General features: G+C 39.0%; 1 protein-coding gene across 1 annotated transcript in view; it reads left to right on the top strand.

Moving 5' to 3' along the window:
• nrg3b (neuregulin 3b) overlaps nucleotides 1-27,936 on the top strand; it is a 231,790-nt gene that overhangs the window by 94,739 nt on the left and 109,115 nt on the right. The window contains exon 2 of the mRNA XM_085415293.1: nucleotides 13,383-13,518. Coding sequence (XP_085271419.1) covers nucleotides 13,383-13,518 — 136 coding nt within the window. The remainder of the gene's footprint in view (nucleotides 1-13,382; nucleotides 13,519-27,936) is intronic.

The following is a 27,936-nucleotide window of genomic DNA, read 5'->3' as shown; positions in this document are numbered from 1 at the left end:
TAGAATAAGGTTAGCTTGAGGTGAAGTTTAGGGTTAGGCAAGTAGCAATTAGGGTGGAGGTTATAGTAAGTCAGTGTGTTGGCCTCATCAGTGATGGATACACTGTGAGAGAGAGAGAGAGTGAGTGAGAGAGGGAGAAAGACACCTCAAAGATATGGATGGCTGTTTCAGGCAGAATGTGGTAACAGGGGAAAACGGCCTCAATTAAAGAAAAACGAGACTCATCTGGGCTTTTCTTTGTCCATGAGCCACACAGTTAGAGGGATTTATAATTAGGATTAACTGATGTCCCCTGGTGAGTTTTTCCAAGCTAGTTATCATTAATGTAATCCAATTAGTTCCAATTCATTGTATTGACAGATCTATTTCTGAAGGATTCTTTTGCAGGTGTGGACTTATATATGTCGCTAATTTCACATACCTAGCTCACCAAAAATAATAATAATCATGCACTTCTTTATGTTTATATCGAGGTTAGGATTCTTTGGGAAATATAACTCAATGTTAGGTTTTTCCATGAATACCCAATATTCCACTGTAATAAATAGGTATTTTTTGTTAACTATATGTTGCAAACCTTTGCCTATTTAATGACCACTTTATTGGACAAAAAACACATTTTTTTGATCAAGGTGCTGGGGCCAATCTTCCACATCAAACAACAAAGTATGTTCTTTTTAATCATCTCTAAAAGAAACTCATCAAAGTGTTTCCTGACTTATCTCTTTGGGTTCAAATACGTACTTGGCGAACCATATTCATTATTGGATGATTACTCTCATGGTCTGGCAAGTGCTGACAGTTGGTAGGAAACAGAAAACGGACAGCACTCACTATCAAGTCTAACGTTTTGCTGACAGATCCATTCACCTGACCGATTCGCTTTATTGACGTTAATGGCTTTGTCAGGTGAACTTACGTTTTCCCCCCCGAAACATCTGACGCTGTTATTTTTCCTGAGAGAGCAATCAAGGGACATGAGAACATGAAGGGCCTCTGTGGCTGTTTTTCCAAACTTACTTACAGCAGTAGTCAAAATGGAGCACATGCTTTCACAGTGCAAGTGACTCGATATGCATTCAATTGAAATGCCCCTTCCATCCACGCATTGATGAAAAGGGAATTGATCAGCTCAAAGGGAAGACTTTTGGACAGCATACTAGCTGCTCTGTATGAGATAGGAGTTGAGTTAGACTGCATCATTATAGCCATAGCTCTCGAGTTAATACTCAACTCTCACTGCACCGAACAGTTCCCCAAGGGCAGAATCAAAACTGCTAGCGGGCCTCATCATTTTTTCAGTTTTATATGAATGCTAGTTGATGTTGTGTTGATGTTGTGCGATGGCTAAATGTGGTAGTAAGAAAACAAGTTTGCAAATGCCTTAAAATGACCATCATTATCTGTAGACTGCTGTTTTACATTTTGCAACAAAATGACATACAGTCATTTTTGCTAATTGATTTGTAAGCCATATACAGGCCTGACACCTGTTCAACTGCCAAATACAAATCAGCAACTCAGTGTAGTTAAGCACATAGACATAGTCAAGACAAACTCCTGAGTTTTAAACAGAGCATCAGAATGGAGAAGGAAGGTAATTTAAGTGATGTTGGTGCCTAGACAGACTAGTCAGACTATTTCAGAAACTGCTGATCTACTGGGATTCCATGCAGTCATCTCTAGAGTTTACAGACAATGGTCCAAAACAGAGAAAATATCCAATGAGCAGCATTTCTCTGGTTAAAATCCCTTCAGAAGAGAATGGCCAGATTGCTTTAAACTGAGGCAAAAGTACCCCAAATAACCACTTGTTACAACTTAGGTATGCAGGAGAGCATTTCTGACCACACAACATGTATAATCTTGAACCAGATGGCCTACAACAGCAGAAGACCACCTGCAGTGCAACTCCTGCCAGCTCAGAACAGGAAAGTCAGACTACAGTTTGCATTGATGGAAAAGCTTGCCTGATGTGATGCGTCTCAAATTCTGCTGTGTTATTTGGATGGTAGCATGAGAATTTAGGAAACCACATGAAATAATGGATAAATCCTGTCTTGTGTCAAATGTTCAGGTTTGGCACTATAGGTGTGATGGTGTGGATTTGGCACACTTTGGGTCTATTAGCACCAACTGAGCATAATTTAAATGCCACACCCTAGCCGAGTATTATTGCTGGCAATGTCCACCCTTTATGACCACAGTGGACCATCGTATGATGGCTGCTTCCAGCAGGGTAATCCACAATGCCCCAGACCTCAAATTATTTCAAACTGGTTTCTTGAACATGGCTTTAAGTTTGCTGTACTCAAATGACCTCGACAGCCACCAGCTCTAAATCTAATAGAGCACCTTTGGGACGTGGTGGAACAGGAAAATTGCATCAAAATGTGCAACCAACAAGTTACTATCGTTATTATAATGCTTTATCTCGTATTTCGAGCTCAAACATTGGTGATATAAGCTCATACATGTAAGAATTTTTTTTCTGACTGTGCTTTTTGTTGTTGTTGTTGTTCATTTTATGTCCAGCTAGTTGAGGGATGCAAAAGTGTAACAGTCACTCAGGCATGAGTAAAGTGGGTTTGTGTGATTTTCAGATTTTGATGGTAGTTGTCACAGTGCTCTCCCACAATATAATGACAATATAACAAAATGTGGGTGTGGCATACGCAGTGGCCTATTGACCTGCAGACAGGCAGCTGTTTCCAAAAACTGTGGACAAACCTGACATCAAAATTACAGTGCGCTGCTGCGTCGCCAGTGCCACACCCCCTACTGCACCTCTCCTCCTACTGGATCTCGCAGCAAATGACTGAAATAACAGGGACAGGGGAAAAAAAGCTGAAAAATATTGCTTTTCAGTGTGTCTAAACAAACAAAGAAGCATGTGAATCAGATTTTATACAGCAACTCAAACAACCTTTCCAAGTCACAGTTTATGTGTCAAAGAAGTTCCTATGCTCATATTTCCACTCTTCAAATTGTATAGTGGGACTGTGTTTGTTTTTCATATCAACAGAATCACCAGTCGAGAGAGTGCAGGGGCTAATCACATCTTCCTTTGAGTAAGCCTAAGTCCCCAACCACATCTAAGTCAATTTTTACACAGGCTTCTCTAATCCTTCCCCCTTTTGATGTTTCCTGCTGTTTGTTAAAAATCAATAAAATAAACAGGAGGAAAAATGCTCTTCTCCTTCTTTATCTTAGCTATGTTGAGCAGACCAAAGCCACCAAAAGTAACTAGTAGCCATCCTACTGATCTCAAGAGTCACAAAAAGTGAAATGTGTATCAGTGGGCGCTAAGACCAGCCCCCCTGCTATGCTCATGTATGCCCTCAGCAGCTCCATATGCCAAGAGAGATGCCAAGGGAGTGGACAGACAAGCTCAGTGACTGCCAATCTGCAGATGCAGGAGCTGTCTGCTCATGCATATTAAACCCACACCACCTGCTCGTCGTACATCACACCCTGCGTTCTTAGTCCCAGGAATTTTAATCAACTGCACTGACAGGAAGCCACTCTCTGGTCTGTGTAGGTGAATCATTTAATTCCTCTTCTCTTACTCGTATTCCAGCGGCGATGAGGATGCATGTTGATGTTAGATATTTTTAACTTCACAGAGTTCCCTTGAGGAGCTTGATTGGCAAGGAAAGAGTGCAGTATGGTGATGAGGCCAAGGAGAATTTTTAAATGGTGTCTGGTTGTTTTTCTTATCATATTCTCATGCTTTGCATACAGCCCCTCCTTTCATGTTGCCCTCTCAGGTGTGAATAATTGCTTGCATCTTGTTGGATTAACCATAAAGAGAGAGGGAGGCAAAGAGAGGGGAAGAACACAGTATTTTGACTTATTTTCAAAGCCATATGCTTCTTGGCCACACAGAGAGAGCGCAGTGAATACTGATTGAAGAGAAATATATATGTATATGTATGTGTGTGTATGTGTATATATGTATATATATATATATATATATATATATATATATATATATATATATATATATATATATATATATATATATGTGTGTGTGTGTATATGTATATGTGTATTTTTGCAGAGCATTATCCTAAAAATGTGTAGTGATCATAATGCTGATAACATTTCTTCAGTTCATAAAAATCTGCATTTTCTTGCTTCAGTCATCACGTCAGTGAAGATGTTACAGTAAGCCGATGAAGACACAATTAGGTACTTGTCCGACTGCACCTCTTAGTCTGTGCCAGTTTCTGCTGGCACAGCATAATCCTCTAGAACCCCCAGGATTAAATTTTTATGGTATCTTTTTAAATATAGTCTTTAAAAAAAAAAGGCAGATGGAGATAGACATTGCCAAGACAGGACGTAGTGTGGTAACAGTTAGCTGCACATTAAGACACAAGCCAAATATTCTGCTTTTAATAAATGCTTTTCTTAGCATTGCTAATGAATTGTCGTGGAAAAACAAAAGGACTTCTCATGGAAATAAATTAAAAAACCTATTGATGGGCATGTAATGTGCAAAATTACACACATGGCGACTGCAGATATTAATTTAAATGTCTTAATTTGTAACTTTTGACTAACACTGGTAATTGCCAAATTAAACCTGTGCTATTCAGAGTTCAGCGTTGTTTTTTCTTAACTTTTAATTATGAATAGGCCACACCAGGTAATACCTAAGCTCATTTTTAAACATGAATATATATCTAATGTTCTTTCAAGACTGCGTTCGTGGCTTCTCGCACATTTGTTTGTTTTCCATTGCTTTCACAGCCTAATTCATGATGTTCTATGTGTAAAAAAAATGAATATTAATTACTTAATCCTTCCTCAAGCAATACCACAATTATGTATCTTGACTCCAGAAAGCTTTGATTTCTGGGTCACTTTTTGTGGTCCTTTCCTGGAATCCAAGTTTAATCTTAATGTTATTGCTGTGGCAAAAGCCCTAAGGAGTTCGCCCTCATTAAATATGTATTTGAAATATTCAGATCTGTTTACCCAGCTGCTGTTTTTCCTCTGTAAATAATGGAAATAATGACACGTTAATGATTAGTACATCATCCACAACGCAAGGTAGAGGCACATATCCATTTCTCTGTGTGTTCATGGACCTACTGGACATACTGCTATTACAGTTCATCTCCATCTCTTTTCTGTCTCAAAATAAAGAAATATGGCTAAAAACATTAGAATAAAGTACCAGCTACAGTATAGCAAATTGCATGTTTGCTTCATTCCATGAGATCATAAGCAGTAAGATCATTTTGTCCCTCCTGGTGGTATATTATGTTAATTACACCCCAAATTACAATCAATGAATCAGGATAAATTATCTGTCTCCTTCCATATTACTGCATATGGGTTGTGAAGACAAATTAGCTCAGGAGGAATTGCATCTAATAATATTGTTATGTGTTTGAGTATTCTTATAAACATCATTACTAATTCCAGTCTTAAATGGGGAGTCGGTTACATCTGGCAGATTACGTTCAGAAACAATAAGAACTGCAGGTTTAAAGAAGTGAAATCATGTATTCACATCCTCTGGTTTGTATTGAGGCTTCATAACCACCACTGAGTGAGAGAACTGTGCAACTGAGGTGGCAAATTATCTTTTAAGCCAATTAAGGCCTTGGGTGACGTAGCCAGGGTTTCTGAAACTGATAAAAGCCTGTTAATTTCAGATAGATTCCGAGACACCCTTCTACTTTTCCTTGGATTTTGTCACACATACTTTTATGAGATTGCATACTTTACATGCCGGTCCTGGCTGCGCTAATGTTTGCACATCCTCGTCTGCTGGAGATGTTGCTTATGTCTGACAGTGCAGACATGTTCAACTCCAGCAGAGCTACAGTACACATCAGACAACAAGCTAGGGTCGAGCGCGGTATAGGCAATTTGGACTTTCGGGTTCGATCTCCTGGATGCAAAATACTTGCACTTTGCTGCGTGTGGTGTGGAGTGAATTTTTAACGTCGCTTTATGACTTGTTTGGAGCTGGTTTGGGAGAAAGATGGCTTTGAAACTGCAGGGGCTGAGTTGTTGTGTGTGTTTTGTGTGGTCATCCGCGGTTTAATCAAGCTTCCTGTGACACAGGGTCAGAAGATAATGTAGATTATTAAAGCTTTTCATTAGGGGCTGAATTGCTCCCTTGAGGTTTAATGCATGTGTGATGTTTTCTGGAGTCTACTTTATTAACCTGCTGCTTTGGGCCTGGCACACTTTCAAAAGCCTTTTTAGTTCTTCAAGAAGTGATGCTACTACATGTAGATAATGACTAGACTAAAAAATGTCTCAGTGGCCAGAAAATAAAGGAATATTTGATGTATGTAAGTGGATTTTTCTATTACATTATGAACCAAATACTGCACACTGTTTATAGTGGTTCACAGCTTTGGGACTTTAAGGTCAGTTCACATTGGACTAGAATGAAGGGCGGCCTGAGTACCTGTGACAAATGGTCCACCAAGTGCCTGTCACTGGGCTGTCATGGTAACCAAGGCCCTGTGCTCTTCAACCCTGCTTACACATAGTGACTGCCACCTTTAACCAACTGTCCCGGGGGTCAACGACTGTTTGTTTTCTGTCATGTTGGGAACAGAAGGTCTCCTAAGGCTTGTAATCTTATGATCATGCATGACATAGTTCAGTATGTATGTGCATTTGCCTGTGTACGAGTGTGACCTCTGCTGTCTCTCTGACCTGTAGCTGAGTATGTGTTCATCAGGGCTTTTTTATGACAAAAATAAATGGCTAAAGTTTGTACTTTTCATCATCCTGCTGTATTCACTGTCCATGCATATATTAGGCTTATGTAACAAACAGTATATAGCATATTTTGTATCATATGTTGCAGATGGAATAAATTACTTTGGGGAGAGTTAATAAATCCAAGAAGAAAAAAACAACTCTGTGTCTCACAGTGCTTGAAAACAAAACTGACTTACTCTGTTTTGCATAATGGGTCTCATTTCACAAGGGCGACTGTCAGTGTCCACAGCCTCCTCCACAGTAAGCAAGCAAGGCCCAGGGCAGCCTTGCTCATCTCGGACACTGGCACGGGCCATCACAAGAGCGAATGATGGCTCAGGTCCAGCAGCTTTATCCGCAGATTCTCTTTCTCAAGCTTCTGGTAGCAGGCAAAAACCCTACACTACTTATTAATCAATAACAACTGACAGGAATGTTTAATTTCTCTACCAAAGCTATGTTTATTCAAATCAATATTTTTCACCTGCTTATTCAAGCTCAGACGTGCATACAGCACATCATCATTGGAATCTAAATAAAACAAAACAATTGAAAATCATTTTTGATTAACTGCCTTGATCCACCCACCACAAAAAACTCTCACAAAGAAGGAAATCTCCCTTCATATTGCCCTCCATATTACATACATTTGCAAAAGCTTTGAAGCGTTGTTTAATGTAGTTGGTTTATCTATTTTTCATACTTATTGTGTTACTTGAATCTTGAGATAAGCATAAGCTACTGGGCTTTTAATGTATCCCATGAGGAAAAGCAGTGCAATCAGTATTTATTCTCCCTTGAATTAATCCAGAAATTATTATTATATATATATATATATTTTTGCTTCAAAGTTTAAAGTGCTGCTTCCGAGGGAAAAAATCCAAGCACCAAACCATTATGATAGATGGCATTGTCAGAGCCATTGTGCTGTCCATACACACTGCACTCTACTGTATACAGTCTTGAATATGGTTCTGTCCAAAAGGCAGCAGTGCATGATGGGTAGGCAATCAGCAGGCCCCCTTAAGACTTTCCCTTTACGTTGTAAGGCCCTCTTTGATGTGTGCTGCAGTAAACACAGCTGGTTCTCTCCCAACCACAGTCTCCTGAGGGATGAGACTCAGCACAAGCACACTAATGAGCGCATTAGAAGGAAGCCATAGAAGGAAAATGCTACAGTTGTAAATAGAATTGTCTCTTGTGTTGTATATAACAAAGATGCTGTCTATACTATGAGACGTGCTGGTGTTTATGCATTCCACTGCACTGTGTGTAAAGTCTTGCAAATGTCTACAGAGTATATACTAAATATGGAGACCAGAACAGTGCAATTCCTTTTTTAAAGTTGATGATGCCACAATGTGAATTTGAAGCTAAGCTGCAAAAATCGAAATATATAACCACAGCTTTCAGCTGCACTATAATTAACAGTTGAGGGGATTCAAGCATTGGAACTAAAAAATGAACATGGCACTGTGAAACTGAAGTGACATATGCCACCGACAGTTATTCCATTTAAGATAATTATAGGGCATTGAAAAGTGATGCAGAACAATTCTACCTGCCTGAAAAAAACGGTGTTAGAGCTCATTCTTCACGGGCAGGTCAAATTTTCATATGTCAAGGTGAGTGCACTGGTTAAGAATGATGCTTATGTTATGGAACATTATTTTATGCTTACTATGAAAGAGTAAAGGCAAACATTGTAGATGTTAGTTACCCCCAGAAAGCTTTTTTATAGTCATGAGAAGTTAAGCACGCAATCTAATTCAATAGCTACTAGAATCACCTTTTTCTGCATTTTTTGTTTTCTGCATGACTTTATCAGCTTGTATATCCTTGTAGAGGAGTTTTGAACCATTCTTCAACAATATTCCTTCAGGTTCCACCGCAGCATCTATTCGAGGTCTGGACTGGACTGGGTCATTGCAACACCTAGATTTTTTTTTGGCCATTCTGCTGCATCATTGACCTGCTGCATGACCTAATTTGCTTTAGCTCTTGGACAGATGCCCTCATGCTTCACTGTAGCATACTTTGGTATAAAGAGTCCATGGTCAACTCTATGACTAGAAGATGTCCAGGTCTTGTGCCTGCAAAACCAGCCCCAGTCATCATCTCTACACTTCTGTGCTTGACAGTTAGTCTGAGGTGTTTGTGCTGATATGCTGTGATGGGTTTGTGATGGCCAGACATCTCCACTTTGATTCTTGTCTTTCCAAATGATATTATTCCAGAAGTCTCGTGGTTTGTTTTGATAAAACGTTGGACACCTTAGCTATGCTGCCATAATCTTTTTAGAAAGAAGAGGCTTTCTCCTGACAAGCCATACTTCTTCAGTACGTTTCTAATTATACTGTAATGAACCATTTAATATGCTAACTGAGGCAGTTTTTGCAGTTGCTCTGACTTTTAGGGTAAAATTGCTGGGAAGACTGTTGCATTGTGTTGACACGTACCTGAATGCTCCAGACCAGCAAACTGCCAAAATCTTTGCTTTTATAGAGGTAGTCACACTCGCTGATGATCCAAAAAATGAAGTGCATTAGATTGGCAGTGCCTGGCTGCTACTTACCCTCTTAATTGCTATGGAAGCAGTAAGGGTGTACTTAGCTTTGCACAGGACTGCAGAAACCCCTGAGACCCCCCTTTTCACGCCAATGTGGATGCTACAACGTGTAGCATATAATCTGAAGGCTGACTTTGCCCGAGTTTATAACACCAACTTTCCGTTTTACTACATCTAAAGTCATGATGTGTCTGAATTGCACAGTTTAAATGTTAGCTCCAGAGACTTTGCTTTTGTTATGGAAGTGGAGTTGCTTTACATTTATTTTAGACCAGCATATCTTTACATTCCCGGCATGTTTTCTAATGTGAAGAACGATTATGTGCAAATTCTTGAACTTACTGAAGTTATACACTTCAACTTAATTGTATTGAGGGAGAGAAAAAGCACTAGCCTTGGTATTCTTCCCAGATAACTCTGATCTTTCAAGCATCATTTGAATCTGTGATCCCCAGCCAGTAGATTCCTTGAAAGTTACCAAGGGATTGAGCAATCTGGATTGCCTTTGTGCAACGGGGAGAGTGAGAGACGTGAAAATGATTTCAAAGAGTCCAGGATGAATCATGCTCCCACTGCAGCTGCCATTTATTAGCACATTTTCCACCATGGTTTTTACAGCTACCTAGCATACATAGGTTCATAGAGTTTGCTAGAGGCTTGCTTTGCAGGGGGGTTATTTTGTAAAATGCTTCATTAAAAGTGTTGATAAATGAACGTCATACTAACTTGTGTGGTTGTCATAATTAGTCATGACATTAAATCTTAATAAAAACTAAAAGCGAGGGACACCTCATTTATCAGCTGTTACCTCTATAATGAAGATGAAGATTAATTTGAAAAAAGTGTGATACGCTCCCACTACTGGTTTGATATGAAAAATGTCCTTAACTCATTAAAGTACTTGTACCAGCCAACGAATTTACACAGACTTTTTCAGGGTTAATTCTTTGAATGTCAAGGAATGGCAATGCAGTAAACATAATATCCAAAAACTCAAACACAGATTATCACTTTCTTGTTTTGATAACAAGAAACCCTCTAATCCCTTTATTAACTTGCTCTTGTTTCCAGCTTGACATGTGCTCATTCAAAAGTCCCTGAGTTGTGCTTGCTATGCTGCAGATTTTTTTTAAACCAATTCTTGCCTGTCAAGGATGATGAAATGGAAACCCATAAGAAATTGACAGCGTGTACCGCTCAAGGACGAACATATCTGAAGATGACTTGTTTCCTGATTTGGACAAGGGGGCTAAGAGAGTAGATGTAATCCTTAAAGACTTTAACAAAAAAAACCTATGTGTTTGTTTGTTTGTTTTTTGTTAGGTAGTTGTAGATTGACGGGTGAGACATTTTTCATTGTATTTTAAAGAAACGGACAACGTGTTGAAATGCTTGCATTCACTGCCACATCTTATAGGTTTGGATGAATCACTGCAGCCCACACAAAATTTTGAAAATCAGCTATTATGGAAATCTTTTTGCCATAATATGTTTAATTTTAGGAGCTTATGTCAGCCTCTCCCCTTCTGGGTGTGAAACTGACACATTGTCTGTCTGAAAAATTGAAATAGTATACAGAAGGTGCTTTTGGACTGTGCTGTTGAGAGCTTTTTCTCTTGGAGAATAAATAATATATATATGTGTATGTGTCAATTCCTACTTTTCAGCTCCATTACCAACATGGGATTTAAGAATTCAATTCAATTCAATTCAAATTTATTTATATAGCGCCAAATCACAACAGTAGCCACCTCAAGGTGCTGGTAGACCCTACAATAATACATACAGAGAAAACCCAACGATCAAATGAGCCCCTATGAGCCGCACTTTGGCGACAGAAAGAGATTAATAACAATCTGATTCAATGCAGAGAGGTCTACTAACACCAAGTGAGTGAAAAAGGTGACTAAAAAGGAAAAACATCATGGGAATCCCCCTGCAGCCTATGCCCATGGCAGCATAAAGGGAGGATTCAGGGTCACCTGGTCCAGCCCTAACTATATGCTTTAGCAAAAAGGAAAGTTTTAAGACTAATCTTAAAAGTAGAGATAGTGTCTGTCTCCCGAATCCAAACTGGAAGCTGGAAGCAGTGCTATGCTTGAGCCACTTCTCATGCAGGAAATGATAAACTAATGATATATCAGGAAAAGCTTGCTGTAGAGACTGCTTCGCATAAAATACAATGGCAACTTTGAAGAATAAAGTTTTTGATTTTTTTCCAGCACAGATCGGATTCCTTGTGTTGCAGGTACTTGGAGGTGTTTGGTATCTGGATGACCTTGGCTTTCTATTGTAAATATATCAACGGTTAGCCTTACAGCACAAAATCAATTTCCTCTTTAGCTGGAACCCTCTGCCTCACATGCTTAGAGCTGAACCACTGACCTGGCATAGTGGGTGTTGTCTTTGAATATCAATTGTGGTACTTCTCACGTGTAGTCACTGTCTGCTGCTTTCTGAATAAAATATCCAGGAGGCTTTAAAAGCCGTGACAATTATTGTGAGGGATGTGCATACCACAGGGGGACGTTGTGTTCTATTTTCTATTAATAAAGTTACATCTTTGAATAGATAACCTTTTAATGATTCACTCTGGGAGTTTGTGGAATTAATAATACACCATATAATCCCTGTGTCTTTTAAAGCCTAGAGAGTGAAAGAGTCAACTTTGGTTTGAGGCCTACTTTTGTAGAGTAAAAAAAATGTTTTACTTTTCTACTGTGTTTGTGTCTACCTTATAAGATACCAGTGGTATTTTTTACTACTAAAGAGTTTACATTTAAACCGCCACAATAAGTAGTTTAAATAATGTCTTCCAAAGTTTTTACTCTGACATAGAAGAGTCTCGGGTAGCCTCAGGAGCAACACATATCTCCTTGTGTTCTCTCTGATCTCTCATCAGCTCTTGGGCCTTACATCAAGAGCCCCAGATTTATCAATCAATAGCCATAAACAAAACATCGATTGAACTGGACACTGGGGCACAACAAACAGATTATCAAGTTTTTAGCCCTCCGTGTGCGCATGGTGACTAGAGGCACAGCTGTAAAAATGCCACTTGCCAGCCAAAGCGTGCTGCACAGCGTACAGAGGATCAGGCATGAAAGATGTGGGAGCTTCATACAAAAGGAATTACAATTACCAGAACATGGTGTTAAAAAGGTGTGTCTGTGCACCACATAAATGGATGAAAGCAGAATCAGATGAGTAATCCAGTTGTATTGGCAAGGTATTGGGGTATAATACTAGTCAATCCAATTGCCAGTGCTCTGTGTCATTGTGCACACACATGTGTGCTTGGGTAATTCTGATAGTGTTTGGACAAATTTTGCACGTGGTTGCACGTAATAGTTGTGGTGCTGACATGTCTGACAGCTGTGCATATTTCACAGGGTGGAGAACCCTGCATTGCGGTGCTCGTACACAGCAGCCATGCTCTTTATGTGAGAGCAGCTCAGGGTCAGACTAGAAGAAGAAAATCAAAGTTGCATCACCAAGCCCATCACTCTGTGTTGTGTCTCTGGGTAGCGCAGCGCTAACGTATTCACATCTCTCTGCCTTACCTCGTTAATATATTCCCGAGTTTTTCAGCTATGTTTACTAAAGCAGCAGAACGGGAATTTCACTTAGAAGTTGTGGTTAAACGGCTTCATTTGCAACAAAAAAGCAGGCATAATACATGGTATTTAATAATGATGCGAGCACATACACCAAAAACAGTGCAAGTGTTAATTCAGTCATCATTACTTTCCTCTCTTTGTCTCTTCAAGCTGAAAACACCAATTTTAATCAGTCCTTAATAAAACACAATCATTCCCTGGGCTATCTTGCTTTTAGCCCACTGAGATTCGCAAGGGAGCGAGGAATGAAATCTTCTCTTCCAATCTAACAAGAGTGGTTGTTTCATTACAAATAAGTAAATTGCTGCTGAATGACATTTGCCGCTTCACATGAAAGAAGTTTAGAAAAATGTTCCTGTTGATTTAAGTTGCTAAAGAATGAGAGGATTTTTTTAAAAATATATAAAACTGTTCAATTTGAACTAAATTGGTTTCCTCTTGTCTTTCTTCAGCGCTCGCCCCAACACATCCCAGCCTTCGTTCGGAGGTCTTCAAGCCATGTGTGGAAGACAAGGACCTAGCCTTTTGTCTGAATGAGGGAGAGTGTTCGATCATTGAAACCGTGGCTGGGGTTCACAGACACTGCAGGTGAGTTTGAAGGCTGCACCGTGTTTCTGTCTCGGCACTGAAACGCTCTTTGTCCCCCCCCAATCCATCAACAATTCATTCACTAGTCTCAACTCGTTTTCACTCAGTCCAGCTAAATTAGTTCTGGAAGTGATGAAACCCATGAAACGGGAAGATCAATGTGCAAATGCACAATAAATTAAGATCTGTTATCACCTGAACCACTAGAAGAGGGATCGGATATACTTTAGCTGAACAGATGCTAATTCTCTGAAAAAAAGTTGCAGATTCAACCACGGAGCAGTGAACGTGACGAAACCTCTGTCTTCACTTTGCTCTGACAAAAGTAGTAATGATGATAGCAATCTTATAAAATGCCTTTCTCCTTCCGTATTAAGCTTGGAAAAAAAATTTTTGTCTGACATGGCCCCTCAGTCTGCACCACATTTTAATGGTAAGTGTTAAGAAGCAGCTCTTGTTATATCCTTCTTTGATCTCACTTGAAAGAAATTGATTTTTTCCTTGATTTTTCTTTTTTGCCTTTCGTTTGTGACATGATCATCTTTGCTGTATTCCTTTTGTTTTACTCTGCCTGACACTCACTCTGTGACTGCACAAGAGAATAAATAAAGGTAGCAAGCAAGTACACCCTTGACACATCATGTAACCAGACAGGAATAAGTAAACTGGTGTCAATTAACTCAATTAAACTTATTGAGGAAATCAATGCAGCCCCAGGGTATTTTTAATGCCTTTGACATTAAAAATTATTCACCTGCATCAGAAAGCATCTACTGTGTGTCTCTCTCATGCAGTTTAATTAATTTGCTTCACATTTGTAATAGATAAAAAGTATCACTTGTTTATACAGTACTGTGCAGAAGTCTTGAGCCACCTCTTTGTTTCTATTTCCACAGGTGAAGCAGGTTATTGATCTATCTGCACACACACACACACACACACACACACACACACACAAAACAGAGTTTCTACAGTTCTAACAAACTTGAATGACCACCTTTCTTCTCCAACAAAGCTCTCTTCGGCAAGCTTTCTTGTAATTTCTTTAAGTAGGCTTCAGGAACTATTCTTCTTGAAGGACATTCCACTCCTCTTGTAAGAAGAAGCCGTCGGCAGTGAAAGCTTTCCATTGCATAGTGGATCAAAATCTGGCGGTGCTTTTCTGCATTCATAACTCCAATTTGAAAAAATGCTCAAAACTATTGACTAAAATGCAACTCCAGATGGCTGCACCGCCCTCACTCCTGACATCCTCCATACTTGTTGGACACAGTTTGGATTTAGCAGTCTGTAAGACCTGCTGTGTCTGATTTTTCAGTCCAGTTCTTTTGTAATGTGCCATACCTGTGACTTTCTTTTAGGGCTGCCATTTTTTTTGTCCCGAAGTTCCCTAAATCTTTTAAAGGACTCACTCCAAATAGTGTTGAGATATGCCACGTTTTTAGCTAACAGCTGTCTGGGAGTCACCTTATTGAAGCAAAAAAAATTATGCCTGCCAAAGTGTGTTATCTTTGCCATTTTGAAATTGGGACAAATTATGTGTTTTTGTGGCAGGCTCCTAGTAACAAAGTGCCAAAAGTTGCAATTTAAAATGGCTTCTTTGTTGTCTGTTATATATAAAACGCTGGTTCATCCTTGGAGTTAGGTACCTTTTCTCTGCCTGAATGATTAACAGTTTAGTTTAAGTGATTTAACAAATGAACAAAAAAAACCTGAAAATGGTCAAAGAACAAACTCTGAAAGATCTTTAGAAAGCCTGGAGAATTATTGCTCTAGTCCACTTTAAACTATTACAAGAAAGTCTGGCTCCCTGGAAGCTAAATTTAAAGAATTGACTGGTGTTCTCAAAACAGAACATACAATGTTTTACGAGGGGAAAAAAAACATAAACTGGCTATAAAAAGTCAATGTGGGTGGTTAATCAAGTCTGATTTAAATATCAGTTCTGGCTTTAAATGACCCATTACTGGATATTGGTTACTGAGCATAATTCATTTTTTTGCAACGATGCCGTCCTTTGTTCTGTGATTTAAATATCTGCAAAGTCCAAACTTACTTGTTCAGTTCAGCTGTGCCAAAGGAGAGCCTCTGGCAATCAATATCTACCTAGAGGGAAAAAAGTTGTGACAAGGCTTCCATAGGACCCAGAGAAATCTTGTTAAGGCACAGGTGAACCTGCAGAAGCCCTCCATCACTCTCTCCACAGCTTCTGTGTGGATATCCTGTCACATTCTGCTTCTCGCTGCGCCTCAACACCCATCTGACCTGCAAATCTGGTGAAGGCTGTCTTGAGCTGGAACAGGCAGCTGTCGATCCCCGTTTCATAGTCAGAACCGCCTTCAGTGAGGGCCTAACATTTATTTGGATTTTTGGAATGTACATGTCACGAAATTTCACTGAGTACTGAGGTAGAGAGTCAAGGTGCTGCTTTAGTTAAAAGGTTTTCCGTAAATGAGAAAAAAAAGTGATTCTTGATAACATTTTGTTAAGACGTTAAACAGCTACAGAATTTGACGAATTTGCAAATTTCTGTATCAGGTTTTAGCCAAATATTCAATATTCAATGTATTGTAAAATATAACATATGAAATATGAAATAAAACAAGCATAATGTTCATAGGAAATGACTAGAAAGTGTTTAAATGTAAAATTATTCTTATTTCAGAATATACTGGCAGTTTAGTTGATAGTGTAATTATAAGTTGTGTTAACTTTAAAAAAAAGTATACAGCTGATGCTGGGAATTATTAAATGATGCAAGCTCAATGCAGTGTGTGTTTCATGTCATATTATTGTGGCAGCTACAATAATTTCGAGCATGTCACCTGTGTGACAGCATCAAGACACCCTGAAGACTTGTTGCAACTACACTCTGGGCTATAATTAGCGACAGCTGAATGATGAATATAGGACTCAGGAATGACTGGAGGGCCTGACCTAGAGACACAGCGGAGTGCCTGTTGTGTGAAAGAATGATTACAGGTTTGTGAGTACTTTTATTGAAAGGTTGTTGTTTTTTTCCAGAGAGAAGTCCAAGCAGTAAGTTAGAAAAAAATATGATCATTTCACTCAAAAAATAAATAAATAAATAAATAAATAAATAAATAAATCACTGCCAAGTGGATTGTGTTTTAATGATATTGCTACTGGGAGGGGCGTCCAAGTGGGCTTCTGATCTAAGACAGAAATTACATCAAAGCTTGCAGGAAGTCATGTGGAATAAATGAAAACTCCCATTCTTCGTTAAAGCTGCATAAGGTGATTTCTGAGCTCTTGGGGGGGTCACAACAAGTTCAAAGCAGCGCGGCGACATAAAGACAAAATTTGCAAGTTGAAGTTGAAATCAGATGTTTTAAAATGCATTTTAAGAAACGTGAATATAATTTTTAACTTATAATGATACAGAAAGTTACATGAAATACAGCAAATGTGTGTTTAAATATTCACAGCAGGAACATCCCATTGTTTGTGACAACAAATGTTAATCCAAAATTTACAAATACTTTCTTTCCTGTTTAATGCACAGATTCCTCAACCGTGTGGCTGCATTTATGGCTTGTTAAGTTATTTGTTTACGTTTGATCTTCTACTCAGTCATTTCATGCTGAAGTTGTAGTGTACAATAAGCTTGTGTGAGCTTGTTTGCTGAAAATGGTGGCCCGCAGTTTTATTTTTTGAGGATTAAACCATAACAACCAGCTGAAAGCTAAAAAAAACCCCACAAACAAACAAAGACACATAAAGACGCTGCTATTCCATCATCTTCGTCTTATAGTCTATACATAGTTATCTTCTTGCCTTCTTCCTGTCACAGATATTGTTCACGAAAGTAAATTCGCACATGATCGATCAGCCCTTCAAGGAAAGTCATATCAGTGTCCTGATCTGAGAACTGTGACCTCTCCCACTAAAATACAGAAAAAGGAAAGGTTTAAAGATCGCTGCCTTGTTTGATGTCATGCTTTCTTCCAGACCTCCAGGGCCTCAGAGCCGGTTGGATATTTTCCAACATGTGACAGCTAAAGATGTCAGAATCGTCTCTAAACATTTGAATTATTGTAGGGAAACACCGTTTTGAACTTAGGAATCAATTTAATTTGTTGTGAAACATTTCCTCTGCTCTCCTCCTCCTAGCCCCTTCTCCCACCACTCTGCCGGATGTTCATGTTTGCCAATGCTAATAAGGCTCCCAAAATAAACATGCAAATGCGAGTTTAAGACCTACTTTCACATCAGTGCCGTGCCTTTTGTACAATAAATGTACAAGAATTCAAAAGTCTTGTGAGGCTCAACACATGACAGCCTAGTCACATTCAGGATTATCACAAAAGAGATAACAAAAAAACCCTTACAAAAGGTTTTCTTCTTTTATTTGTAGAAGATGGCAAAAGAATTTCTCACAGATCAAACCAGAACATGTTTGGCATTTACTGTGACATGCCTAATATGTTGTAGACCCACTACTGGAAAAGCTGTGACGGCCAGGACAGAGCGCAGGACCTCTGGGTACGGTGTCTGGCACTGGGTTCTTGGCAGCTGATGCTTTGGATCATGTGGACTGTAGGTTGGGACCTCCATGAATGTGGCTGCAGGGCATCTCTTGAATGCTTAATTATGTTGAGATTTGGCAATTTTGAAAGCTGGATCAAATCTTTGAACTCTTTATTGCTTTGAACTCATTTTTCCCAGGTCAGTTTTTGGGGCGTGGCTGGCGCATTGTCCTGCTATGGCAGTGGCATTATGATGGGGATGTGGAGGTGGAAAACTGACATCCACATGAGTTCCAGGGCACAGAATTTCCGTGCAGAACAATTCATTGAGTATGATCAATGTTACTCACTTCAGCTGTCAGCGATTTTAATGTTGCTGATAGATCAGCGGCCCGTTTTTCCTAAGGGGACCAAAAATTTTACTTGGTTTAGTGGCGCAGGCAAATGACCAAAATACTGAAGTGGGTATCTTTTCTTCTGGATGGGATGAAGCTTTAAAACATTTATCTCAAACTCCAACCATGGTAAATGGTATGTGCTATGCTGCAGTCACATTAGGGAAAACAGCAGCTGGAAAACAATGGCATGAAAAAGTTAATTCATTCATGTACAATGAACTTGTAAACTTTGTCCTATGAAATTAAGAAACTGAAATTCTGCAGTTCCTGCAAATTAACCACAAATGAGGCACTTTTCACGTTGCTTTCATATAGGCATATAACCAGACTACAATCAGTTGGCAACCAGCTGAATCAAGTCCCCAACTCCAAAGAAATGTGTCACAGACAAGTTGCACAATCTAACTCAGATGTGTTCAGTATGTGTTTAAACTGGACTGCAGTTATTTGTGAACTTTGCCAGTGATTGTTTACTGTGGCCTCGAGAGGTCAGACGCACTGCAACTTAGAAAAAGACCAGTGAATAAAAAACTGCCTCAAAGCCGCACAAAACAAATTGGAGGTTGAATGAAAACAACAGAAGAGTTCAGCTGCGGAGGTGACACGCTAACAGTAAACCTGTATCTACTGTATTATTCAAATCATGATATTAAATCACATATTACCTTCGGTCCTTTTCCCCCCTCACAGCACTAAAGAATCCTCCGCTTCTTTCAAGCACATCTCAGTACAATCCTTCACGTTTTGGTTTCTATCACTGCCACAGCTGGTCTGTCACATTATTATCACACCAAAAACACATTCCTTTTGTGTTCTTTTGCAGCTTTTTTCTATTTGCTGGTGTTTTTTTTAAGTTGCATTACATTTGACCTCTCAGGGCCACCATACAGATTGCCTCCCACTGGGTGATTTGGACACTTGACTTGACTTTCAATTGCAAGGTTGCCCAGAAGTTGATGGGTGTTGCTATACAACTTCTTGGTAACCAGTTGGTTATCACAACCACTTGTAGTTGGTTGCTGAATGCAAAAGAAATTTCATGTAATCACCAGACAGCCACTATTTTTCCCGGTCTTAAAGAGCTTCCCATTCTCCTTGCAAAATTTAATTTTTTCTAATAGTGTGACTAACAAATAGGTCTGAAATGAAAAAGATTTATTCAGTGTTTGTTTGTTTCATAGATACTTGTTTCATACATTTAGCATTTAACATGAATTGCCACATGAAAACGATAACACGCTTTTTTTTTACCATGAGATGTCAAGCTCACTAAGTGCACAAAGGTAGAAAGCATATATATTCTGTAACAGAAAAAAAAAGAACTCCATGTAAAAAAAGGAGGAGGAATATATTATCAAGAGGTGTAGCAGAGATGGCTGTCATATGCAATCATGTCATCTTTTTCTTAGTGCTATATTCAGCACCACAGCAGTTGGGCAGGTAGTGGTGTAGGTCTTAGAATAAAACTGCACCTTAAGTACTGTTCTAGAATAGAGGATGCCCATGGTAATGATAGTCCATAATCCAGTGATCCTTGCAGTGGAAGAATTCAGTGTTACATAGGCCCTACTGCAGAATTTTGGGATACTTAGGCTATGCCAGTGCAGGATGGACTTGCCAGAGCCTGACAGTTACTTCAACAAACCACACTCCATGAATAATGGTGCATGCTAACTGTTCTGGGTTGAGTAACACTCACAACACAGAGTCACAAGCGTATACAGTTATGACTGAAAACTTGGAAGCACTTTCTCTCTCTTCTCCTTGCTCAGAGAGAGTTTGTTTGGTTGGAGGGCATTGCGGAATATATTAGTTGCAATGAAAATCCAATGCAGTTCTTTGGCCACCACCTGCAGCACTGTGTCATAGTTTGGTAACACACAGCAATAGGAATAATATTCAGGATGCTGTGCATGCTTTGGGCATGAAATACAGCAAGCATGAATTCCGGGCTGCTGTATGTGGACTTGTGTGCAGTACATCAGCTTTTTCAGACCAGTATTCTTTCTGCTGCGTTCTTGTCCCATGCGTTGAAACCAATTTCTTGTCTGGATAGAAGGTTTTGCTTGCAGATTTCAGTAGCAGCAATAGTCGATGTTCACTGAAAGAAAAAAATTGCTTCCTCTCAAAAGAATGAATCCTAACTTGTATGGGTATTGTTTCAACAGCATATTACACAGAGGCTGGCTTGTGTTGCAAAGATGATGCAAAGCTACTGCAAGTTAGCTTTATAGTTGAAACAGAATGAAGAGTAGCATGAGAGTAAATATATAAATGGTTTGCATTGTTGTTATTGTTCCAGTTACATATATATTAGGGGTGCAACGATACTCGTATCGATATTGAACCGTTCGATACAGTGCTTTCGGTTCGGTACGCATATGTATCGAACAATACAACATTTTTTATTTATTTTAACTTTTCTTCTGACAATGCTGTCTGTGTTGAGCGCTCAGTGGATCTGCGTTCGACTACTCCGCCTAGGCTGCACTGTCAAGTGCAGATCCACTGAGCGCAACGCAAGTTAGCGAGACAGAAGCTAAGCTCGTTGCAACATGGCAACTGACTCAACGCTACCTGAAATTGAACCTCCCCCACCCTCATTCAGATCTGGCATTTGGAACTATCTTGGTTTTCATGTGAAGCATGACCCTGATGGTAAGCACGTCATGGACAAAAGTAAAACAGTATGTCGGATGTGCCACGCAATGCTCAATCGGTGGGAATTAGTGCGTTAGCGCAGTTAGCTTGTTAACGTGTTGACGTCGTCCAGCCCCACGAACGGGGCCATCCACGGTAACTCGTTAACGGGGATTTGCCGCGTTATGGCGTTAATGTCATTTTAACGAGATTAACGCTGACAGCACTAGTGGGAACACAACGAATATGACTGCACATTTACGCCGACATCATCCTAGTGCAAAGACAAGTGAAAGCAGACAAAAACAACAAGCACGCATGCTACAAACTTTACCCGAGTCATTTAGACAGCCGTTAGCACATGATTCTCCTTATGGGGACCTGATATGTTTAATATGCTGCTGAGAGTATACCCCAGAAGAAGCGAATAGTATAGCTTTTATTTTGGAAAGAGCCATTTCTCTGTAATAAACTCTCTTTTCCAAAGATGAGTGATTCCTCGATCAGATAGATTTTGTTTTTTATGATTTTGTTGTTTCAGCAACATTAAATTTAAAAACTGTACTTTTGAATTAAAATATATATTTATAATTTTAACAAATGACAAATTAAAAAGGCATGAACATTTTTTTGTATCGAAAAAATATCGAACCGTGACACCAAAGTATCGAAACGAACCGAACCGTGAATTTTGCGTATCGTTGCACCCCGAATATATATATATATATATATATATATATATATATATATATTCTAATAGGTCATTTAAACAATGGCTGTTTACCAGTGTAATTTCTCCAGTTAATTTAATATAGTAAAATTATTGCTATAGTGGATTTAAATTGGTAACATCTCCAGACAGAGTCTAAGACATTAATATGATGGAAAGGCTTAAATGCATACATTTCAGCAGTTCAGATTTGTCATGAATGCTATGTTTACTTAAAGTCAAGGAAATTCAGTTTGGATGTCAGACACTGAAAAGGCAAAGAGCTGTTAATTGCTGCTTTTAATAATGATGATCAAGAGGGGGAAAAAAAAATCAGACTGCAGCCCACGTCTGTATGTTTTACCACGCCTTTCAGTATTAGTACGTATTTAATGGTGTCGCTTTTATTCTCCTCAGCTTGGACAATGAAGTCCCTCTCCCCTGTGCATGTGTGTGTCTCTCTGTGCGTGTGTGTGTGTGTCTTTGTGCTTGAGCGTGCGCTTTAAAAGCCTGGCAAGGAAAGGTAGCTCGTGTCTACTATTACCATGGTAACTTCTTGCCTCATTAGTGTGAAGCCAGAAGCTGAAAAAAATAATTGTTGACTCACTTATAGTGAGACTGCAATGGCAGCTAAATTCAAATGCTCTATTGTTTGCATTCTACTTTCTGCACTGATTCTGACTGATCAGACATTAAAATAATTGCCCCCTAATGGTATGAATGACTGCAGTCGTAAATAATTCATGAAATATTTGCACATTTGATTGCTTCATCCAAAGCTGTGCTGGCATAAGGCATTAGATCATATTTAAAAGAACATTGATTTGTTTTATGTCTGTTCCTTCGAAACCCCATCTGTGCAGACAGAGAACTATTTGTAGCTTTTAAAGCTAGAATTTCAAAAAAGATGTATTCGGTGTGTTTGTGTGTGTTCATGCTGAATGTTCATCTATACTGATATAACGAAGAACAACAAGTCTCACAAATGAAATGCATTTCTTTGTTCCTGATGAGTAAGAAAGCTGTTTCTACACTGGTAGTTTCTCTGTAGGGCTAAGCTTGAGGATAGGCTGAGACTGTCTGCTGTCTCCATGAGCCTGTTTGTTTGGTTTTTTTCTTCCAGGACCCGGGAGACGTTGACAGCAGTATTAGCAGAATCTGATATGACAAAATGAATCATATAAATGAAGACCACAGTCTCCTAACTTTCCCTTCCTGTTTTTCCTCTTCCCATCTTCCTTTTTCTATGGGGAGCCAGTTCAGCGATTAAATTGTCACTGCACCGTCAGACCTTGACAGGCTGCACTAATCCACGATGCTGCCATTCCTTTGCTGATCCATCCTGCTAGGGAGGACGTACTCCAGGCTTAAAGCCAATGGGCCATGTCCCCCCCCACCCCCCTTACACCTACCACCTACCACCACCACCCGCCCCTAGCAGCCGTATGAAAGCAACCACACGTGGGAGCAGACTTACCTGTTGGCAACAGTTCCTGATAGGGCCATCACTTGGCCTCGGATCTCAGCTCAATTGGCACATCAGGTTTCTGTTTCAAACAGGCGGTCCCCTCTGAGTTTCAGAGTCAAAACGTCAGGTAGAAAAACTGTAATTCGGTTCTGTGCTTATCAGTACGCTCCCGGGCCACCCAACTCTGAAATGAGCTACGGACCGCATTTATTGTGATCACAAAGCCTGTAAAAATATTTTAGAAATAGCACACCGATCGATCTTCTCTAAAAGGTCACATCAAACTAAACTCGCAATCACATCAAGGACCATTGCTGTTAAGAGACGTTTTCAGCATCAAAGAAGGCACATCAGTTCAGGAGATGTCGAAAACTGTTAACATACTGTAATGAGGAAGGACATACAGCTGTATTGACCCAAACTATGGCACATGCTATAAAACATTGAAAATGCATGGTTTCTTGCCATGCCAACATAATCTTTTTGCACTCCACATTTCTCTTCCTTTGTCCGCTCCCCAAAATTATAACCAAGCTTGGATCCAGGCTCCATTACAGATTCAAAAGTACCAAGTAGTCACAATCTCAAAATAGGAATAACCTTGGAAGTCATGCAGCGCTGCCCAAGAACATAACCTTGAAACAGAGAATGGCGAGATTCCTACCAGGTATGTTTTGTCATTTTTATGAGCAGTGTTGTGAACCTGTAGACTTGATTCTCATGCCAGCTAGCTTGATTCCTGGGTAAACTGACGAAGGGCAGTAAAGCTAGTTTAGACCAGCATTGCCTGACTACAAAACTTTATTTAGTGTCATTTCTCTGCACATGTTCAATTGTGAGGAATTGGATTATAAAGCACAGAACATGAGTACTGAACAGCAATGCTTGGCAATACCAATAAATTCTCATCTATTAACTGAAAGTATATTTAGACTTCCCATGTGTTATATCTTCCTGACCAGGAAGAAATACAGTTTCTGTTTCTCATAATATCTCATAATATCTCATAATAAGGGATATTTTTTCCAAAACATTTGGCTTTGACTCCAAGTCAGACATTAGTCATTCTACATATATCCTATTACTAATAGATGACTAATTTTTCCGCCCTTGCATTCGTCTTGCTTCTTTCAGCATTATATTTTAAATTATGCAGGCCCATCACAAACGCTGCAGATAAAAGACTCACATGTCCATGTTCAGCTAACAAAGACTTGGTTTTTTTCCATATTAAAGACTAATGAGCATGGGACAGACATGTTGTTAAGATAATTCACCAAGGCTGAAGTCAGTTACAGCTTTCACAAAATGTTAATCTACATTTGCTGTTTTACATATTCAGCTCAGTTTAAAGATTAATTAATTTGCTTTTTAGAATTTTACATTTGCAAGCAGTATATGTTTTTTTGTTTAATATAGTATTCGAGGACTGATTTTTCAACTGAAGCGATAAAGATATGATGCTATATGAATTTCATTAACTCTGCATATATATCCTTGGTGTTTGTTTTCATGGTTTTGCACTTAATAGGTAAATATTTCCGTCATCAGAAAGTCAGAAATGTATATTTTTCAGCAGTGATGATTTGATTTCTGAGGGTTATTTAAATTCAGAAAACTGCTGTTCAGTAAGAAAGAATGGCACAAACCAAGTTGAATTAACCGAACTGGGAATGTCTTTAGCAAATAAAGATAAGATGAAGAAGACAAATAAAAGAGTTTACTTTCTTGCAGGAAGGCTTACAAATGAGTAGCTGAGAGATATGTCTGTTTGCTGACAAAACATGTGATATGCCACAACTTTCTGATATTGAGTGGAAAAATATATATACTTCATTGTTTTACTTTAACATTAAGCTGAATGTCTCATAATTCTTTGACACATAGGTTTACTTGAATTACTGTGATAATCTCATTGATTATGTATCTGCACTTTTATGCTAAATTAACATAAATATGGTTTCTCATATGTGTGAGAAACGTACCTTACGAGGTCTGCAACTCAAAATGCAAAGCAGTTATTAACCATCAACTGCTGAAAGCTTTTGACTTAACCAAAGGGTAACAGCACGTGTCTCCAAGGTAGCAGAGAAGAAGAATCCAAAGCAACATGGCTTCTAATGTGTGAATCATCAGGTGTGAGGAGTCTTCTTCTATGTAATAGCTACAGTTTACCATATTTGGTAAATGAACATCTACAAGAGCTGCCGGCAGTGTGTGTTTAAGTGAAGTGTATTGCTTAAACAGTCCAGTATCAGTGACCCGCCACCTGCACTGCTTAATGTTACATTTCATCACATAGTAATCAAGCAATTTTTCATCACAGTGTTTATGTGCTTTCATTCAAGCAGCTGGCTGTTAGTTTGGTAGCACAGCAGAGTAGAATAACGAGTTTGGAAGTTGTTGGGCATTTGTTTGAAAAGAAACCATTTTCTTGGCTAAAATGGTTCTTCTCTTGGAACTTTTGAGGCGAGAACAAATTTCATTTTGACTTTAAGACGTCTTACCCGCGGACAATGCATAAATGCACGCCGTCCCTCAAAATAATAAAAAAGCTAATATTAGAAATATTTCTTTCAACTCACATCACTATAGCCTTTCGTTATTGGCAAACATGCATCTCAAAAAAAGGAACGTCCACAATCACATTTGCAAAAGCTAAATTAACAACAACCAACGCATACATCAACACAGCATCTCTCTCCACTCTCCCTTTCCCACATCAAATGTACCCTAAGACCTTTGATAAAGAAGCAATTACAGAGCATTTGATTGTAACCGCTGCAAAGAGACTGTATTGGATTTGAAGGCAGCAGTAGAGCTCTAGTTAGTTGCCTGCAGCTCTTTACTTGCAATTTCGACGTGAGCTCAGCTGGTGAAGGATAACAGCTGCTTCTCATTACTGATGTTTAGACTAAATGATTTTCAGCAGTGGACACAGCGTAGACTCGGTTTGGCTGCATCATCATGCTTGAGCACAGAAGATCGTTTGACAGCAGACTTTGATATCTCTGTAGCCATCGCATGCACATGGGGTCTTCTTGAAGGTTTCTGAAGAGCTGCCTAGACTTCTGTGTATTATACTCTGTAATTAGGATATCAGGAAAAGCAATGGAAAGGGACATGTGGTATAACAACTACATGTAGATCTATAATATTTTAATCGGGGAATAGTGGGAGTATGCATGTAGCTCCCTTCCATCACATGGGTATCAGATGATAGTTTGGGATTCAGGTGCATGCCAAACCTTGAAATATATTCATCAACTGTGCTAAGAATTGCCACCTCTACCCCAGCAGAGGGAGCTCCACTTATTTCATAATTATACTTAGAAGAGACCTATTCTACTTTGTTTTTGGGGGGGGGTGTCCTTATGTTGACATAGTAATATTTTCAAGTGCATATCCATAAAGTGTTGTATTTTTTTCATTATATAAGGGCAAGGGGCCATCAAATAACATTACGTTAAACAGCATAAAAATAACAAGCTTTTCTTTTCCCTCTATTATATTGATAAACACCGCCTTCATTTTCCCTACAGTCTCCCTTGTGATTCCCTTTTTTCCCTCCCTGTCACAAGTAAATTACAGTCCTATTTGTAGCATCTTTATGGACTTTAACTGAGCTGCAACTTGCACATTTTATCCTCAGAAGGGTGTCAAATAGGATAAGTACATTGGTCTGTTGGGAAACATAAGGCAGAGGACTGAGCAAACTGAGGAGAGGAAAAAAACAAAGAAGAGAAAAATGGTTAAGAAAAAGAAAGAAAAAGATACCCGACGAGGTATTTTATCATCAAATGATCTGACAATGTTTCTTTATTTTTCCTGATATATGCACGCTACATTTCCACGAGAGGATTCGCTTTGGTAGTGCACCACGAGAACCGTCCATGTTTATTGATAGAACACTCCTGAATTGAATTTGAATTTAATTAAGGAAAGTCGCACACGCAACGAGATGGAGAGAAAGAGAGAGAAAGAAATCCCATTGTTCCACCTTAACCTGTCTCAGCCTGAGATCAATTATCAAGCAACGGACTAGTCTAATACATGTTCTCCGCAAAACAACAAGCAAACTGGGGATGGAAATTATTTGTCGATACAAGATTGATGTTGACTAACAAAGCTAACGTGGAGAAGAGGAAATAGCAGTTAAATAGCGACAAGACATGCGGGTTACTGTGTTCATATTTCTTTAATGTGTCGGGTTTTTTTTAAAATAGTTTAAGAAAAAAAACCCAAATTTTGGCAGAAATCTAAGAAAAAACGTGTGGTATAACCTAATTTAACCAGTTACATGAAAAAACAAGCTCTTGATTAGATTCTCTTAAAGCAGATTTACATATTTCACACATTTATAATAAATGACTTTACCTAAATTACTATATAATAACTATTGGAATTTAAACAAGTTAGAGAAGGAAGCACAACTTATTTTAATGTGAACACTGTACTGCAACAACTTTTAAAGACGGGACTGAATGTAATACTGGTTGATATACGGGTAACATTTTTGAAATTGATTATGTGCAATTACCAATGTAAGTTAAAGATTTAATCTTACAACACCCAAGACTGCAGATTTCCTCACATCTGAAGAAGCCATAGTGAATTTTAATTAAACATATCAGTCTAAGCAATCGCAGCTCTTGTTAATGATTACTAGGGAGCCCATCACTGTATTTCATGTGTGTCATTACAAAGTACTCA

The sequence above is a fragment of the Rhamphochromis longiceps genome, linkage group LG8, assembly GCF_057381845.1.
Source record: "Rhamphochromis longiceps isolate RC_006_pf linkage group LG8, R_longiceps_female_GT1.1, whole genome shotgun sequence".
In the NCBI taxonomy this organism is placed as follows: domain Eukaryota; kingdom Metazoa; phylum Chordata; class Actinopteri; order Cichliformes; family Cichlidae; genus Rhamphochromis; species Rhamphochromis longiceps.
The sequence above is the reverse complement of the archived record's forward strand: the minus strand, read 5'-3'. Positions and strand labels throughout refer to the sequence as shown.